This window comes from Cupressus sempervirens, chromosome 6, assembly GCF_028749045.1.
Source record: "Cupressus sempervirens isolate cs-2001-9-10 chromosome 6, ASM2874904v1, whole genome shotgun sequence".
Lineage (NCBI taxonomy): Eukaryota > Viridiplantae > Streptophyta > Pinopsida > Cupressales > Cupressaceae > Cupressus > Cupressus sempervirens.
Window position 1 is genome coordinate 38,396,642 of NC_143123.1, and position 19,908 is coordinate 38,416,549.

The window sequence follows — 19,908 nt, forward strand, 5'->3', positions numbered from 1 at the left end:
CTCCTATTGCAGGAATTTACTTTCAAAATCATTGTCCGGCCGGCAAAGAAACATGTCAGTGCCGACCACCTGTTGCGAATCAAAACAGGGGAACTAGCGGAGGGTGTGAATGATGACTTTCTTGATGCGCAGCTATTTTAGATTAGGGTACTGCTGGAATGGTACAGGAGTATCGGCAAGTACTTGTCAACAGGATAGTTTCCCACTAGGATGCCACCAAGTGAAAGGCGCAAGTTTATAATCAGGAGCCGTACCTTTCAATTGATCAACGAATTATTGTATAAAATGGGGCCGGATCATATTCTTCGACGGTGTGTGTTGGAAGAGGAGATATGACGGGTGTTAAAAGAAGCACATGAGGGTCTCGCGGGCGGACACATGGGACCCGACACCACTACGCGAAAGATATTGCTCGCAGGTCTTTGGTGGCCAACGGTGTACAACGATGTGCGGGAATGGGTCGTTGGATGTGACACTTGCCAACGTGCTGGGAAGCCGCTGAAGCGAGACTTCATGCCACTTAACCCCTCCCATGCGCAGGAACTTTTTGAGTGGTGGGGATTAGATTTTATTGGACCACTGAGGGTGAGCAAGACTCGACGGTGCCAGTACATCATCATTGCAACGGAGTACTTGACCAAGTGGGCGGAGGCACGTGCGTTACTAGATAATTCGGCCGTCAGCACTGTGAAGTTTATTTATGAACAGATCATTACCAGGTATGGAATTCTATTGCAATTAACAAGTGATAGGGGAGGACATTTTGTTAATCATGTCATTCGACTACTCACCACTGAGTTCAAGATTTATCATTCGCTGTTGAGTCCATACTATCCAAAAGCAAACGAACAGGCTGAGGCTACCAATAAAATCTTGGTATCCATCATCTATAAATCCTACGCGATTGAAGGTGCTGATTGGGAGGAAAACTTACCCGCTACCCTTTGGGCTTACCGCATGGCGTATAAGGTGACGATAGGGCACACACCATTCCAATTAATGTTTGGACAGGAAGCGGTAGTACCAATGGAATTCATGATTCCGAGCCTGCGAATAGCACTGGAAAACAAGCTGGATGACGTGGAAAGCTTACGAGAGCGGCTAAATAATTTGAATAACCTGGAGGAGAAGCGATTGCTGGCGCAATGGGCAACAGAAGTCACACAGAACAGATGCAAGGTCTAGCATGATAAGCATCTAAAACGTAGCAGATTCCAGCCAGGACAGTTAGTATTGAAATACGACGGTCGCAATGAAATAAAACTAGGGAAGTTCAAGGTGCGATGGGTCGGACCATACCAGATCCGAGAAGTTGGCGACAATGGAGCAATCAAACTATCGACCTTGGACGGACAGGAGGTGCCTCAGGCGGTTAATGGATCCAAATTGAAAATATACCATGCTAGAAAAGTGTTGTCATCGCCCAATGCTCACATGAGTCCTTTGTTGTCGTCCACTGCGTCGGCGCCTAATTGAGGTGCCTTTGTATATTTGAAAAAAGAAAAAAATAAAAAAGAAAAAAAGAAAAAAGAAAATTAAAAAAAAAGAAAAAAAAAAAGACAAAAAAGAAGAAGAGAGAAAAGCTGAGTAGGCTGTGGAGGATGCCTCGCGGGTAACTCTCCGCGAGAGATGCCCCATGGGCACATGAATGTGGGAGATTGTTCCGCAGGTAACTCTCTGCGGGAGATGGCCCATGGGCACATGTCCGCGGGAGGTTGCTTCGCACCCACTCTCCTATCTGTAGAAGCTTTTTTCCCGATGGGCTTGTCCCAAACCTAAAGATTTATCTGCTGCGGTAAGTTTCATTTCATCTGCTGCAAGGGCGAACAGTCTTCCGCGGGCGTATAGCAAGGTTTCCTTGCATGCTACAGTTGCCATTGGACATCGGGATCTGCCTTGTTCCGGCTTGCTTGTGATCATTTGTAATCTCCCCATCGATCTCCGACAGTGGTGATTGGCTTTGGCAAGGCTCGACGGAGCAGGTTGAGAGCTATGCTTTGAGATATGGACCGACTCTTGTGCTGAAGATTTCATTAATTTGAAGATTTTCTTCCAATCACAGTGGCGAGGAACGTTGATGAACGGGTTTTAAATCCGGAGGAAGCTTTGTGACTGATTCAATATATTACGGGGTGCCTCATTTAGCAATATGATGGTAGTTGTATGGTGACTTAGGTATCTTTTTGAGTGTTTCTCCATTCCTGCGCCATGGATGTATAGATTTGTCGTTGCGGAATTTGCTGGGTATGATCCAGATGGTGTAGTACCCCAAATCATTGATTGCCAAGTGTTGAAATGGATTAATGCGAGTTGCAGGGAGGAATGGATTGGTTGATTGTTTTCACTGTCGGAAGAATTGCTTGAGTTTCTCATTTGCGGAGGTCAGATTCCTCCCGTGGTTATCTGTTGCCTTACCTGTCCGCGGGAAAGGTGGGTTGGTTACGGCATCAGGGGTGAGATTTTTTGTAACGGACAAAGGAAACATATATAAGGAGAAATAAGCCATTTTTACATGGAATCGGCAGGCAAACGGAAGTTGTGGAAGAGTCAGTTGGCAGCAAATATGGAAAAGAATTCAAGGGTTTTGGCATTGGGGATTCGAGTTGCAGGCCCCTTGAGTTCCAGTAGCAAGAAGCACAAGACCAAGGAGGAACTCACTTATCTCACCATCCAGTTCGAGGGTCTTAATGGGAGCGAATGTTGGAGGTGGTGGCAGGAGACCCCGGAGGCAGACCAGATTAAGCAGATTCTGATACGGGCACAGGTACATTGGGCCATCCAGCTTCCTATCTTCTCCATCCGATTGTTCGAATCAGTATTGCGCACCATGATAAAGACATATAGCCCGCGGAGCAAAACAAGTACATTCATGTACAAGAAGCAGCAGATGACGATGTCTTTTAAACCTAGGGATTTCACTAGGGTTTTTGGCATCCTTGGCCCCGATGGTAAGAAAGTGGAGATCAAGAACCACAAACTCTCACAGGAACGGAAGGAGCATTGGATAGATCTAGTATGCCGGGATCTTACACCGGTGGAGAGGGATGCAGCGGTTCAGGGGTCAAAGTGCAGAGGGCTTCGTAGGGACTTTGTTCGAGAGGGTCACTGGCGGTGCATCATGGACGTCATCAAGAGCAGGTTGATAGGTGCCACTCGGGCTTTAGATATAGCGTTGCCCTAGGTTGTGTTTATGAATGGCATCATGCAGGGGATGGTATATGATTGGGCTTCAGTCCTTGCCGACAGGATGGAGGAATTCATGACCCTTTAGCACCGAACATTTTTTATGCCGCACCACGCCATTGGGTTGTGCCTGGAGGTTGCAGCTAGCCAGATACCACTGGATGATTTTGAGGCTCCTCTGAGGGGCAAGTTGGCAGACAGGGAGCCTCCCATATTCTATTGGCGCCACTTGGACATAGGGGAACAACAGCGGGCCAGAAGAGAGTATTCCGAGGACTGGATGCTTCTGGAGATACAGATAGTGGACGGGAGGACACTTCGGAGAATGACGGGGCTGAGTCCGTGGAAGAGGAGGAGAGCACTTCGGCGAAAGTTGGTGATGAGGCAGTGGGTAGTGGGTCCACATTCTTTACCCCCCCTTAGCTGTCAACTTCGGCACACTTGACTACTTGCACGTCAGTCATTCCTCTGTCTGGCCAGCGCCATGTCTCGATCGAAATGACCCCTTCGACGGTGGCATATGTTGTCCCACGGATAGTCGCCGATATATTGCCGACAGCTGTAGCGGAGGTGATTCTAGTTGTACTAGCAGAGCAAGTTGCACAAGTAGATGTTGTTACAGTGGCAGTCTCACAGAGAGCGCAATTGCCAGCGTCGGAGCTTGAGCCTAAGATTCGTTTAGATGTAATAGATTGTGATGCAGTTGTCACAGTTTCGTCATCTTTATTAGCAGAGGCCGAGCCAATCGAGTCAGCGCAGCCAGTACAGCAAGAGGAGAGCATGGAGCCCGCGTAGTCACAGCGACTGGAGGTGATGGATAGAGCTAGTATGTTTTGAGGCAGTAGTTCCGACTCACTCCTGCCAAGCGAGGTTCGTCCATTCAGTCTCCCAGGCATCCAGGAACATCACCGGCAGTACCAGAGCCTCAGCCTCAGGAGGAGGGAATGCCGCAGGCCGTGGTTGCGCCGAGAGCAGAGCTGGTGGCACCGGATGTGGGCATGTTTCCCGTTGATGAGGAGGAGAATAGTGATGCAGAATGGTCATTGGAGGGCTTTTCATGGAGGATTATGGGTCAGATGAGGATAGGTGCAGAGACTACCTTAGGACTATGAAGTCCGCTTTGAAGAAAGGATACGATGTGGCAATTCAGGCTATGACTCAACGGAGGGAGTGGCATTTGATCCGAGCATATATTCGTGGGATTTGTCCGCAACAATTTCAGTCATGTTTTGTGGACAAAGGTTGGCCGACAATTGAGACAGCTGAGATGTTGCAAGATTGGGCTACTGAGCCAGAGTTGGGACCCAGTGACACCCCATTGATGAAGCTGGCACATGAGATTGTGGGGTTGTACAAGGAGGTTTACTATGCTTGGCGGCGTGCAGAGGCGGACAGGGTAGCGGACAGTGTTGCAGCTCAGAGATCTTTAGCAGTTGAGAGAGAGGCAAGAGAGAAGTTAGCCGCGGACTTGGCCGACCAGCAAGCAGCATGGGCAGCGGAGTGGGCAGCACTATTGAGGGATATGGCAGTAGTTGTGCAGGATAAGGACGCGGCTATCCGAGATGTGGAAGCGGCTGTACTAGATAAGGATGCGGTTGAGCACGAATTGCAATTAGCTAGGAGACAGGCTATGGATGTTGTGCTTCTTTTAAAGGAGGCCGTCGAGGTTAATTCACAGATTCAGACAGATCAGCGCATCAACACAGAGTAGGTGTATGAGTTGTGTCGCCAACAACACTCTTCTGGGATGCCTCCTCTCTAGTATTTCTTTTGTTGTCTGTAAATTGTCTCCTAATTTTGTTAGTCGTCAGGAGACAACCTTTCTTTTTGGGGGGGATGGTGTCAGCCGACTGGATTGTCGTTGGTGTTTCTGTAGCCGACGGGGTGATTGTTGTCGGTGTTTCTGTATTTTGTAGTCGACGGGTAAATAGTTTGTAGCGGACATAATGTTTGTGGCCGACAGACTCCTTCGGGAATGTTCGGCGGATAGTATTTATATCTCGTCTGGGATCATTGTAAATCATGATTCATCATTCATCTTATCAAGCATAATGTAATGTTCTGACATATGCGAATAATCTAAGGAGTTCTGCTGTTTGTGTTTCCACTATCTGTATGCATTGATTTATTTTACCCGTACGGTAAACAAGATCAAAGCATATAGAAATCCCTTACCACTACATAAGAGACATGGTGGAAAGAAGAGCTATCGAATTGGAATATATTAATACGAGTGATCAAACAGCTGACATTCTCACCAAGCCTCTTCCAAAGGTGAATGTTGATCATTTCAAAAAGAAACTTGGTATGGTTGGAATGTAAGTTTATGGGATTGGGTCTCAAAATTGTAAATTTGTAGCAATATAAATAAAGATGTTTAAAGTGTCAACTCTTTTGTCATATGTGTGATTCTATGACTTATGGGCCTATCCTATGTACACTATTAAAAGTTGAATATCTTTTATAATGAAATGTTGACTCTAACATTATAAGGTGACGACTTTATGATGATTAGATTACTATCATGCTAAATATCATGTGACTTGATATTCATGGACAAGTCATGATAGTTAAAAGGACATATTGATAGATATCATGTGACGTGATATCTGTAGAAGATCATTATGTTGTCTTATCATGGTGGATATTATGAGGCGTAATATCTATGGATATATCATGATCTCATATGGTAGATATCATGAAACTTGATGTCTGTGCACACACCATAACTAAGAAGAATATCATGAGACTTGATGTTCTTAAGCATATCACAAGTTCGGTGATATCACTTTTCAAACAAGGAAAAAAATTATTGAAAAATAAAATAAATATAAATATATATACACACACACACACATGCACACACACATATATATACACACACTTCGTCTTCCCTAGCTAAGAGGGAGTCTTAAGGTATATAGCTTCGTCAGACAAATCGATGATATCAGAATCTTTTCTGATTGTGTATCTGCCGTATCTCATATATACCAATCCATACTTTGTATAAGTATTGAATTGAAAGATCGGGCTCTGATCGTGATCACAATGGTTGCAATTCATTATTGACGGTAAGGTAAGTAACGGTTAATGATTAGCATTTGTTATATTAACACTAATCGGGTATGATTGTGAATGGTCATGTCTCCATTCGGAGACATGCCCATTCACTATCACACCATTCATTATTTATAAATATTACCTCTGCCCGATTTTGTCAAGCATTGAAATTAATAAATGCAAGGCAGATCTGAAGGAGAGTAAATAGAACTTGAAGAATATTATGACATATATATTCTGAACCAATTCATTGTCATTCAAACCTGTAACCAATAGATCATCTGTCAGCATTATACTGAACTTGAATAAACATTCTGAAATCTGATATAACTTTACAATGTCAAAAGGAAGAATAATGTAGTAGCTGATGCACTTTCCAGGGCGAAATCAAATTCACAAAATCTTCTATGTTTTGTGCCTCAGGAACGCTCTTATTGGTTCACTGGGATTACCCCAATAGATGAGGAAGGGAAGCTAGAATTGGTGCCCACAGAGGTGATGGAGGTGAGAGTGAGAAACAACTAAGAAACAAGACTATTAGAGAATACTTGGTGCATTGGAGATTTGCTCATTGAAGACTCAACTTGGGAGGGTGAGCACATACTTCAGCATCCAACACTGTGATTGCTTGAGGGCAAGCAATCCCAGGAAGGGCAGACTGTCATATCCCCTCCTTTGGTGTGATCATCAACACCTACACTTAGCCTATTATTGCATCCCGATAGGCTAAAATTGTTCTACAGAGGGATGACATGGGGCCTAAAAATAAATATTAATGTGATTTTTCCTTATGCATTTTGGTAATTCATTATTATGGCCTTGTGGAAGGTATTTGTCTTTGTCTTTGCTCGAGATTCCTTAGGAGGAACTTTGGATATTCTAATTGGTGACATGGCTATTAAAGATATTCCACTTGGGTGGTGTCTCACTTGAAACTCCCACTGCTGTTACTCTGTGCCACTTCCTTGTAATGCCCACCAACTCACGATATGCACCCTCATGGCTTTGTAATGCTTTCTGCACCCCTACTGCCGAGAACATATGGGGATAGTCTCTACTTTTGGCAGGGACATGTTAGAAATTCTCTAAGAAAATGTGTTATCTTAGTCACTCTATGATTGGCAGTGAACAAAGGATGATGACCCTTCGAATACTGTGAGTTGGACGTGAACCCGATGACCAATTTGAAGAGCAAATTCAACTCAGAACTTTGACAATGTACTTGGACAGAGGTAATGCAGATGGTGGTGGTAATCGAGTGTTCACATGTGTGTGAGAAGATCAAATGATTCAAGTTCAAATATTGGCTATATGCATATTCCTTGCATCGTGAATAGAGTTCTTGGTGACATGACTGGTAGCCGACATGGTTTGATATTATCATTGACGGTGTGAAGGGCAGAGATAGAAAGATTGCGAATAGTGCGTGGGTGAAAGATTAAGCATTGTGTGACAGTTCCAAGGTTCTGAGTGCTTGATATCTTTTGGGACACTATACTGGGTCATTGAATCGGGCCACTGAAGCTGGTAAACCTACAACTCCAACCACTAACAGACTTGGTTGTAGACTTCTCTCTCGGTATCAAGCAGTTCCAGGTTCTGCTATTCTTTTCTACTCTTTCTCTATTTCACAATGATTGACCTTCAAGGCTAATATATGTAATAATGTATGGTTCACATAGTTGCTTCTGTGGCTAAATTTTGAGACTCCTGAAGAAATCTGAATGTGATACTTATTGTTCTTTAATAACCAATTTCTGTGACTGCAAGGATTATCAAGTAGGCTGTTATGATTATTGTAAAAATTAATTCACATTGCATGATCAGTTAACAATATTTTGTGTTAAACAATAAAATTACAGTCATGTGTGAATGGAATATTAAGCTTCCTGCATCAGTGATTCCGTCACCTTCACAGGGAACTCATGTTATTTCAGAATATACATATTTAGGCAAAATTTTATCAATACAACAAATTCCTAATCAAGAAGCCGGTTAAGGATATTATACAAGGTGTGTGCTCAACTACCCTATCCGTGTCCATGACTCGAGCCTTCAAATGGCTCTCCAAAAGTGACTCATGATCTCCATGATGCATGATTTGTTTATACTTGATAACTTCAGAATCATACCTGTCTCAAGTGCATCCAAATCTGAAATCTCCTGGCGCTTGTCCATCATAAGAGGGTCTCCCCTTAAACCATGAGTACCACTCTCATCCTCAAATGTTATGGCAGCCATAGATGACTGGATTTCTGCTGTGAATGATGATGCTTGAGCCAAGCTCAATTCTTTACAAAGCTCACAAATCTGAATTTCTGATTCTTGAAGGGTCATGTGAGTGTTCTTCAAAGAATCCAGGGTTACCATAAGCTCATCATTAAGCTCATTTACCTCCTCTTTTTTCCCCTTTAGTGCATCAAGAGAGATCTCACCAAGAATGAAAAGATGATCTCTATCAGAAAGACGTTGTAGGTAATAAGTTTTTATCACCACTAACACTTTTCTAAGTGCTTGTAAATCTAAAAGAAAAAGTTCTTCACCAAGGTTCATATGTATCCGTGAAGACCTCCAACACAAATTTTCCATCATCTTATTATGGGTGTCATCAAAATGTTTAATGGCTGCAATAATTTTGTCTTCATTTACCTTCGACTGTCCTGCCAAATGATAGTGTTCTTGAGTCCTATCAACCCATACTAATTTTCTGATTTATAATCAGCATCATGCACTGCTAAATTAGATTTGTTTTTGAGGTTAACATCAATACCATGCCATCCTTCATGCACTACTGTGTAGGTGAAGTTAGAACAACACTATGGTTAAAAGTAGATCCAACCCAAATAGGATCCATGACATGTAGGGTCTATCTCACCTGGGCCAACACAAGCATCAACACTTAGACAGGATGTGGAATCATCATTATTGGTTGATTCGAAAACATCTTCATATATGCTTTCAATATGCCTACCAAATGCACTAGCATGATCAACCTTGTATGATAGCTCTACCACCAAGCTTTCTACTAAGAAGCTTGTGCAATCCTTACCTGAAGTAACAGCTTTCCCATGACTGAAAATTGCATTTTCAAGTGAAGATTGCTCCTCTGATGTGACTGCAATAAACGACTGATTTTCTGTTTTGAACTCTTCTTCCTCCAGCTCTTCATCAAACAAGTAAGATTTCAGCTTCCTTTCACATTGTTTGAAAACATTGAATACCAAATTATAAGCAGCTGTAGAAGTAAACTGTTTTCGTTTCAGAACAACCACTAACGAAGTTATGATAAGTTGGGAAATAACATCACTTTCATCAATTATTTAAGCCATAATGATTCTCATGTAATCATGAATAGATTTGTCATGATCCTTATTGATAGCAACGAGCAAATGACGAAACATTTGTAGAATAAGATTTACAATCATAATCAATCTTGATAACACATGATCTGACCTTGGCCGTCAATTCTAAAACCTTAGCCCTCTTACTGAAAGAAGAACCTCTGATGTCACCTAACCAATAAAAACTTTCAATGATCAATTGCAAGATCTCCCTTATTTATTCATCCCTATAAGGAACCTTAGGAGCTGTTAACCTTATATTTTCACATATGCAGTGAGTAGCACCAAGTAAAACCTCCTTATCTTTGTAACCTGTGCTCACCCAAGAAAGTCACCGATGGAACCATTTCTATTTGAATCAACTGGGAAGGTGACTGATCCATAATATGCAAACAATTCACTACTTCCTCCAATAAACTGAGAAAACAATCTCTTGACAAAGACAAGTGACCAAGTTTAACTCTTACAATATAAATCTCTTTGCTCAGCTTTTCATCATTCACTGAACTAGTAAAACTGTTCACCTTAGTATTTGTTCTCCTTTTTTCTTTTTTCACTAACCCTTGTTTAAGGCTAACTTTTAATTAAGCATTCACAAGATTATAACCACACATAAGCATTCATCAAAGTGAACTTGTTTTCTAATTTGTACTTTTGAAAGAGTTGAATAGCTTCATGTTCTTAATGCCTCTTTTCATTTGCCCTTAGCTTTAACATTTTTCCATCTCTAATGTACTCTTCAGTATTGATGTCCCATTATCTTGAGTTCTCCCTCTTTCAAGAACAATTCTTTTGACCCTAATCAAGTTCTTGATTAAGATCCAATTCCTCTTTCCTTTTCCATATGTTGTACCTATCAAAAGATTCAGTAGCCTTGACCGTCTCCGGTTCATTTGAGTATTCATTAAAGGCCGCGATAACCTCCTTATGCACAGATATAGTATTTCTTGTTAGACTTACATATTCCTAAAATGTTAGAAGATTTTTCATCTTTTCATATCAGTTATACCCAAAGTTCCCAAGCTTGAACAAGACTCGGACTCAACAATGTTGACCCAACTCCTGACTTGTGACGCTGACAAGAAACCTAGCAAAACTCAGCAAAGTGAAAAATCCAAGAAATTTAGAGATTTTTAAGGATTTAAAGCTTGTTTGATGCACCCATTATTTAATAAAGCTTAATGACACAATAACATCATCAAATAGAAGCTAATTTAATCACATACATAACTATACATTGATTACATTAGTACAAACAACTGAAGGAAATAGGCAAATAGCAAACTTAGATATATAAAATTATAAATATTGTCAAATGTATATAAAAATCATGGAATATGAAATTCATGACATCAAATGTTCCAAACATATGTGAAAACAAAAACAAGTCTATGGCTCTAGCTTAGCTTCAGCCTCAGAGGAGTTTGCATCCCTCCTACAAAGGCACCTAAGGTGTCTCAGATGACTAAATAGCCATTGTTTGTGCTTGTGAGATGCCACTCTAACCAACATTAGTTGTGCCTATGCCTATGTCTAACTGTGCTCTATCCTCCTCCTTTGCCATGGCCATAACCTAAGCCTTTCTATTTGCTTGGTCAATCCACTCAAGGTCCTCATCAATAGAGATAGGATTGGCAAACTCAATGACTACTTAGATTTTGGATCAACCTCCTCTAGCGTGATCTGGCTGGAGTCATTGTCCAAAATCTGTCTTGTTCTAGGACAAAGGTTGTAATGAACAAATACTAGATCATTCAACCTCGTCACAGGAAATCTATTGCACCTTTTCAAGTGAATGTGCTCAAACATGCTCTATTTGCACTCACAACCCAAAGCGGTGCATGGTTGGCTCAATATGTGATGGCGATTCTTTGAAGGTTTGGTGCTACCATCTATCTGAAATAAGGAAAAGAGAAAAAATCACTCTTATTTCCAACTTTAAGACTAAATTGTATGCACTTAACATATATTTTTACTTGGCTGTGATTTTGTGCGAGCTTCTTTGCACATTTGACTATCGAGCAGCTTCCCCATTGCATTGTAAAATGCCTCTAACTCGTCCAGTGTAGTTCTGGTATCACCAAAAGTCATCCAGTGTACTACTGAATATAGCTCACCAAGAACATCCTCATATGCCTTGAAATCATAGCGGGAATGGTATATCGGATTGAGGTAATAAGCAGCTACATGGATGAACCTTTGAAGCTAGAGGTGCCATCTCTTATCAATTATTGCCCAAGTTGGAAAGATAAAGACAAATAAAAAAAATTGTTTATTAGAGAATACAAAAGAAACAAAAAAATTCATGTAATTTAACACTTACCTCTTTCAGATGAGATGAAAACGCTTTGCAATCATTGTTATAGACTCTTTGATGCTCTAAATGCAAGTTTTATGCTGTCCTGATGTGATATTTTGAAATTTGTTTTACTCTTCCTCTTTGTGGGATGCACTCCTATGTATTCCTATTTTTCTTTTAATCTCACACTTGACTCTTCTTCTCAATACAATGAAATGAAATGCTTTTTAGGGTTGTAATGAAGAAATAGAAACAAAAAAACACCAAGTTAAAACATTCAATTTTTATGTTTTTAATTTACCAAACATATTGTTTGACGACCAAGTCCCATCATCGGGTCTCGGCAAGTCAGTCTCTGACTTGCTACTCGTCATGACTCATCGAGGCACATCCCAGACTCGTCGGAGTTTGAGAGACTCAACCAGGGTTACCTAGCTCGTGACTCACTGAGTTAGGGAACTCTAGTTATACCATCCAACAATTTTAGAGGCTGCAATTTCATTATCCCTTTCTTCCATTTCTGTAATCATCCTTAACATTCCATAGAGTGCTAGGATTTTGGCTCTGGTACCACAGTAAAGACCTTAAGGTATATATGATCTAACCTTTTGTTTTTCTGAACTATCTAAACCCAAAAATTAATAGACTGATTACACAATATTGATTCAAGAAAAAGAAATAGTCAATAATGCTTATGCAGATTCAAAGCATCAAATAACAAATTTTACCCATTAACTGTAAATTTAGGAATATATTTGTTAATGAAATTGATATAAAATTTTCTGACAGCCATAATTTTAGCTTTTAGATTACATAGAACTCAATATAAGTTCAAACAGAAACACATAATAGAGAATAACTCTTAGGGGTTTCGTCCCAAGACCATAAAGAGCTTGAACAACAACATTCAGTAGCAGAGGTGAACTCTTGGAGGTTCCAACCCAAGATCCAAATCGTGCACACGGGCAAATAAAAATATTCAACATACCAAAAAGCATAGCAGGCTCTTCTATATATACCCACTTGGGGCGGTTCATTCACTTGCAGTAGAAGGCAAGTAAACAATCTAATTTGGCCCCTCTCTAGAAGTTGGTAGAAGACATACAACAAAACAAAACAAAATTTGATTTTCTTCAAGAAGATTCAAGAAGCCGGTTGTCTCTACAAAACAAAATTTGTTCATTTGTCACTAAAAAACATAAATCTGGTATCTTTGCTAAAGGACAAGTCACAAGAATACAAAGTTGACAGCCAACACTGCCATCCAAGCCAGGTGGCCCGATTTTATGGTTCATTATAAACATCTGTAACATATACTTCCTTGTAGATTGCTCAATAATACAATTCAATAATCCATTGCTTTGATATCCAATACATTGTTTCTTTCATAGAATAAAATAGGAGAACATGAAGTACAAAGAAGGAGAGGAGGATGAGCACTCTTAGAGCCAGTCCACGCATCCCTGTTCACTAGTTCACAATGGTGGTTTGCAATGCCACATGAGCATGTGGTACCCTCCAGTCCACTCCATCGTGCTCGTGGAGATAGTCACACAACCCAAACACTCAAGCAAGAAGGCACATGGATATAATGTTTACACAAATGCCAAACATGGAGCATACACTCACCATGAAAATCTCGACCATCAAATTATAATGCAACAACCAAAGAGACACCAAGAACATTGTATCATCCTCATCATAGAGCAACATCAAATAAGAAAGGTGCTGAAGCAACAATAAGCCAATATCAGAAGGAGAAGAAGCATCCTCAAATAGAAACAATTAAGAGGAGGCATCAACAATCAGCAACACCAAATTTTCCATATGATATGTCACAATGCAATATCCGAAAATGCTCAAGCAAAAAAATCCATAGGGTGCGACCCAATCTTCTGGGGCCCAGACACTAGAGTGTTAAGTATGGAGAGTGTCATCATGTGTGCTTGTGAGGATGCACCACAAAGACCCAAAAATTCTTTCATATGGATGAGAACATCGATCATGTAAGTTAAATCACTATATGGACATTGCTTGTGTCTTGGACAGGTCCTATTGCTCCACGGTAGGCATGCCTTCTCTAGTCATCCATAGCCTCTTAATAGCACTCATGGTGTGCTTGAGGAATCTTAATTACTGTTTTATGCCAAGTCTATTATTATATTATTACTTGATTATAAAACTTGCCAAATGAAGCATACCATTTACAACTTGGAGATGCGAGTGGGAACTACTCCCTAAACTCGCTTTAGTACCTAGACCTAAGCTCATCCCATTCAATCAAATGGTGAATCAAAAAAATACAATGGCAAAGTTCACTTTGTGAATTTACATGTTCCCAATTTCATTTTCATGGCACATTTTCCCCAAATGAATTTCCATTTTCACATTTACTCTCCATTACAAAAGCTGTTTCCTTACATAGTCATGATATACTCAATCAGCCATGATGTCGAGAGAATGGATCCAAATGATCCCACTATAAAATTTCCATAAATAATGCTATTACCAATGACCATCCCAATTACACAAACAAGGCATCTCAATGCCACTATTCACAAAAAGCCCAAATGGCCTCAAAAGCATAGAATTGGATCCAAATCAATAACAATTCAAACTTCACATGCATAATACCATTATACTACAATATAATATCATAGCAAAACTAACTAACTCCATTTTTTACAAGAAGCAATTTGAACCAAAAATCCAGTCATGGAGGCCCATCCACCGTTGATGGATGTAGGCCTCCAAAATAATAACAAGTTTAAACTTCATAAGTTGATAATCTGGTAAAAACACATTGATCCTTTAATACAGAACAACTTGAAAAAGCAATAAGGTTCACATTTCACCCATCCAATAAGATTTTGGTAGCATTTCATTTTACAAAATTATGTTTTCAAAACACAAATTGGGAGCTTTTAAAATAAGCAACGAAATGATTTCGTTTCAAAAGGAAATATGTTCTATTTGTTTAAACAAACCATTTGCAACAAATTTCAAACAGAAAGATAAAGGTTTGAGATATAATTGAATTTTCTCTCACAAATTGCCAAGATTTCAAATGGAAGTCAAAATTTACATACAAAAAATGAGGTTACAAAAACGTAGCAGCAAGGAGCATCCAAAAAGACAAATCCAATGAGCTACAACAGCAAAAATCCACCCAAGAAATCTATCTTGACAAAAATTCCAAATCTTGTTTGCAGGAGGGTTTTTGAGAGCCAAAAATGAAGAAAATAGACTGTCAAAATAGCTTTTCTTCCCCATAATAAAACTCACTTCTTGAAGTGGTAATAAAATAATAATAATTTAAAACACAACTTTAGTAAATAATAGAATTTACAATTAACCCCACAAGCAAAATTCAGCAATTACTTATAGTCTGCATTCTCATAAGGCACACTTAAACAGTAACTATTAAATTGCCATTTAATTAACATCTAAGATCAATTATGACTCACCAAAATAAAACAATTAAAATCAAATGATGTTTCTAAATTCCTGAAAAGGCCTCAATAGTCAAATCACGTCATTGCCTTCATTTTGAATACATATAAAGCATATTTCACATTCAAATATTGAATTACTTCAATAATTTTAAATAATCATTATTATATTCATTAAATGACGAATTCTCACAATTGTTTGACTATGCACAATCAGTTACGGATCTTACAGACATGCATTGGGGTAACCAGACATTACCAAAATGGTAACTGGAGGTGTAAGCACAAATAATTAAGGAAAATCGTCCAAATGAGGAATGATGGGTAGCATTGGGTAACATAAATGACCAATGTGCTGTTGATGTTATTGTATCTATGGTTGGATTCCTTGACGCCGACATAGATAATATAAAGGCTGTGATAATTTAATAATTGTATTGACAATATTTCTATTATGTATTTTAATGTTAAACTGAAAATATAATAAAATAATAATTATATAATACTAAATTTATTAATATAATTATTATATTACTAATAGTTATCATATTATAGAAATAACATAATAAATATTATATTATAATATATTATTATTATGCCTAATGAAAGGTGGTGCCCCTTGGCAACAAGGCACCACTAACACATAAGTAGGACGATTGAGTCTTCCTCTAAGTTGTAAGGTTGATAGAAAATATACTTTGAAAATTCAACATGTGCTACGTCTTGTAACCACTATTGGGGATTTGGGCACACTAAGACCTATACAACTACATGAGTCAATGCCCGCTACTTGTAATCACTTAACATTCAAATGCCTGGACTCTGTAGATAGTCATACATGTATAAAATAGCCAAAGTGCATATATAGATTAATCAAGTAATTGAAGCCATTAAGGGTGGAATTATAACATTGTATACATTCTCATGTATTCGAATGATATAATATTTTGCCTTTCACATATAATCATCATTTAAAGCATATAAATAATAGTCCTCCAATTAATTTCATTTAAATATTTTACACTTCAACAATGAGCGCATTAATATTCCTTGAATGAGTTCATCATCATAACGTCAGTCAACATCATAACATAATCGGTAACACAATCTCTCAATCAAATCAATATAACATCATAAATGTAACACATCCAACTCAATAAACCCAAGGTGTCCTCTAAATATAATCCAGACATCATTCTTTCTCATTGATCATTAAATACTTGGAGCACAATTAGTTGACATAAATCATGATAGTAGCTTCAAAAAGTATAGAATCTGAGATCAGGTATACAACAAGCAACCACACAATGTCTCTCACAACTAGGCAAGAAATAAACATGATGTTAATGCAACAACGTAATGTAGATCACGAAGAAAGAATCAACACATCATGGGTCCAAAATGATCCTAAAACATATATCTATACAACCATAAGATAGGCACCCAGAAAACTCACGTAGCCACAGTGAAATGTCCAAAACTAGATCAAGGCATCACAAATGATCCACACTCATTTGCATGGAGGCACAACCTTAGGCACATTGCCAACCTGTAACAAAAGAAATGCAAACAGAAAAGCAAACAGGAGAGACACTACTGGAAAAGTATAGAAACTGTCTTATGGGATTCTGCAGGATTAGCTTATGTAAAAGGGATATTACAAGTCCCACCTTCCTAGGATTGTTTGCCCCTAATCAATGCTTTGCTGGATGTTCAAAGATCTTCTGCCCTTTCCAAGTAGCATCTTTTGTAGGTATGGCCTTCCAATGGACTGAGTACTTTGAGACAGTTTGGCTCCTCAGTTTATTCACTTGTATGTCAATGAGAGTATTTGTAACCAATACAAGTCTCTAATAATCTATGTTAGGAAAATATCAAATTATTAAAAGATAATGCTTTTAGTTGCAAAATAACCACCTTAGTGACAAGTGATTTCCTTCTAATTTTTTGGTTTACTTTTTAGCTTTACACGAGTCATGCAATGTTTATCTGTATCAGAATATTTTAGTGTCCTAGGTTCTTGCTATTTTAAGCCTGTTGTTCTGGGATCTTATAGGGTTTAGGGTTTATTTCAATGGTACATGGTTTCTGCCTTATTTCATTTTCTTTGAATTAGTTTGCCTGGATAATATACTGCTGATTTTCTTAGTTTCCTGAATTAACTGCTTTGGAACTTTCAATGACATTCAGTTAATTCAAATAAAACATATAATAAATAGTCGTTTGAATTGGTACACTACCATGTGCAAGACTTAGACGATAAAAATGTTTGAAGTGCGTCAGAATTCTTGTTTTCAGTTGAATTTGTTTCAACTACTATGTGATATAAAACTGCTCAGTTCATTGACCTGATAGCACATAAAAAATTGTAGCCTTTCTTTTTTCCTTTTTATTTTCATGTGCTCACAGATTGCTTCTCTTCTCCAGGCCTTCTTTCCAATTCAGTGTAGATGATGCAATTGCCTGTCGAATGGCAACCAATGAGATACATATTTTTGACACACAAAACTTTTGCAGAGGAATTGTAAATAAGTTACGTCTTCCTGGATTAGCTGGGTTGCAACTTGCTACATCTCCTGCAACATATCTAGCAGCATATGTTCCTGAATCAAAGGTCTGATCTTGTAGTATGTTGAATGTGCTGGACCATTTATATATTGGGTATATGCTAGATGGTGTTTCTTTTGTATTGCTTCTTTTATTTAATCAGTTTGCAATAGAAACTGTATTAATTCCAATTTACTGGTATTCTTACTATGCTGGTGAGTTTCAAGAAGAGTTGCTTTAAAAGGATCTCCAAACTATTGTACTTTGTTGCTAGTCAATCTCAGAAAGGTAGTTCCAAAAATATTGCTTACGAGCAGTACTTCATGTGGATGCCTCTCTTGCACCCTGGGGCTGTATTGTATGTCTTGGATGTTTCCTTTTCTTCTGTATAGTTTAGTATTTACTTGGGACATTTCAGGCTCTTTTAGTATCATTTTTGTGCATCCTGTTTTATGGGGGTACATGGGCATGCCCAAACATCCTTGAGAGGACCCCATCTGCTAGAGATGTACCAGGGACATCCTAACATACCCATCAGTAATTGTCTTAAAAAAGAGGGAAACATTTTTGCGAAGTCATTAAAAAAAAAGAAATAATGTAAAACATTGATGATATGACGATCAGATGTAGTTTGAAATTTTTACTAATAAACATAATATGATTTATTTGATACAACTGTGTAGCGATTTTTGATTCTGTCCATTCAAGTCTTCTCTGAGACCCTATTTTGGGAGCTATTAAATACAATGGATGATTTCATGGTCATAATTAAATTAAGTGTCCACTGAATTTTGGATTTCAGCTTTCAATGATCAATTCTGATTGCCGTGGGTATTATTTTTGTTTGAATTTTGACTATTTATATTATTTACTGAGGTTTAGCCGCTTGGTTATACAGTTTGATTTAAAAGATAGAAGTACTTATATAATGTGCAAACCCCTTGCTGTCTTTGAGCCTGCTGGATTAAACGAAGAACTTGCAGTGCTGGATATCACCATTGAGGGGTATTCTGGATTAAACCAGAAACCCGATGTTTCAAAGCATCCACAATTCATGAGCCATTGTCTGCCTTGAAAACTCACCTCATTGCCACCTTCTGAAAGGTAGATATGTCATGATGTCAATACGAAAATAAAATTTCCAATAGTGCAGAATTTTCTCCCTGAGAATTTTAGCATTTGGGTAAAGCTCAGAAATGGATTATCTAATTCTCCCATTCTATTGCCAAAGACAATTCCACATCTTCTATCAGAGATTCTAACCTGGGAAATGCCTCAGATTATTCATAGGCTATAGCAGCCGTTTCAAAAACTGATATGACAAAATATGGCCATATTGTCATCCTCCCATTATACTGATGCAAAATTTGCAGCTGCTCCTCTTGTGAGAGTTGGGATGCATCTTCTGTTACTGATGACTGGCAAGACTATGGGGCAGAAGATAATACTAACAAAAACTGAAAAGAAAATTTGAATGCTAGCCAAAAAACAAGAGAATTTAGCAAGAAAAAATAGAAAAGTTGAGCACTAGCCAAAAAACAAGAGAACTTAACAAGAAAAAATAACTGAAAAGGAAATTAATTATTAAACAATCCTCTGTGAAAAATTCCAGTACATGTCGACCTCCTGAAGTGTGTATCGAATTAGTGACACAAATGCGAATTGGCCACATTGAAAAGCACATCCAATAGCTGATGCAACAGTGTAAAATTCGGTTAATTAGAGATTTATAGCTATTAATCAATCTCACATTTGCTTTTAAAGTAGGAACGGGATGTGTTCTTAACATTATAATAAGGAGACATCATAATTCCAAAACTCTTTTCTTTTCAACATCATATTGTTATAGTATGATGGTGGAGCTTTAAAATCTTTTAAAAAGAGGTTATAACATTTTGACTAATGCCCACAATAAAAAGCTTAACAAATTTTCCTACATTATAAAGACAAATGAAGCCAACTCTAACTAAATGGAACTGCAATATCATGGTAGGAACATCATAAGGCTGTCAAGTTTTCTGTATAA

The 19,908-nt window shown here is 38.6% G+C and overlaps 1 protein-coding gene across 1 annotated transcript in view; it reads left to right on the forward strand.

The window, feature by feature from the left end:
* The window catches only part of LOC149550992 (Eukaryotic translation initiation factor eIF2A family protein), a 58,379-nt gene that overhangs the window by 29,360 nt on the left and 9,111 nt on the right, over positions 1 to 19,908 (forward strand). Inside the window, exon 4 of the mRNA XM_089786552.1 lies at positions 17,763 to 17,949. Coding sequence (XP_089642678.1) covers positions 17,763 to 17,949 — 187 coding nt within the window. The remainder of the gene's footprint in view (positions 1 to 17,762; positions 17,950 to 19,908) is intronic.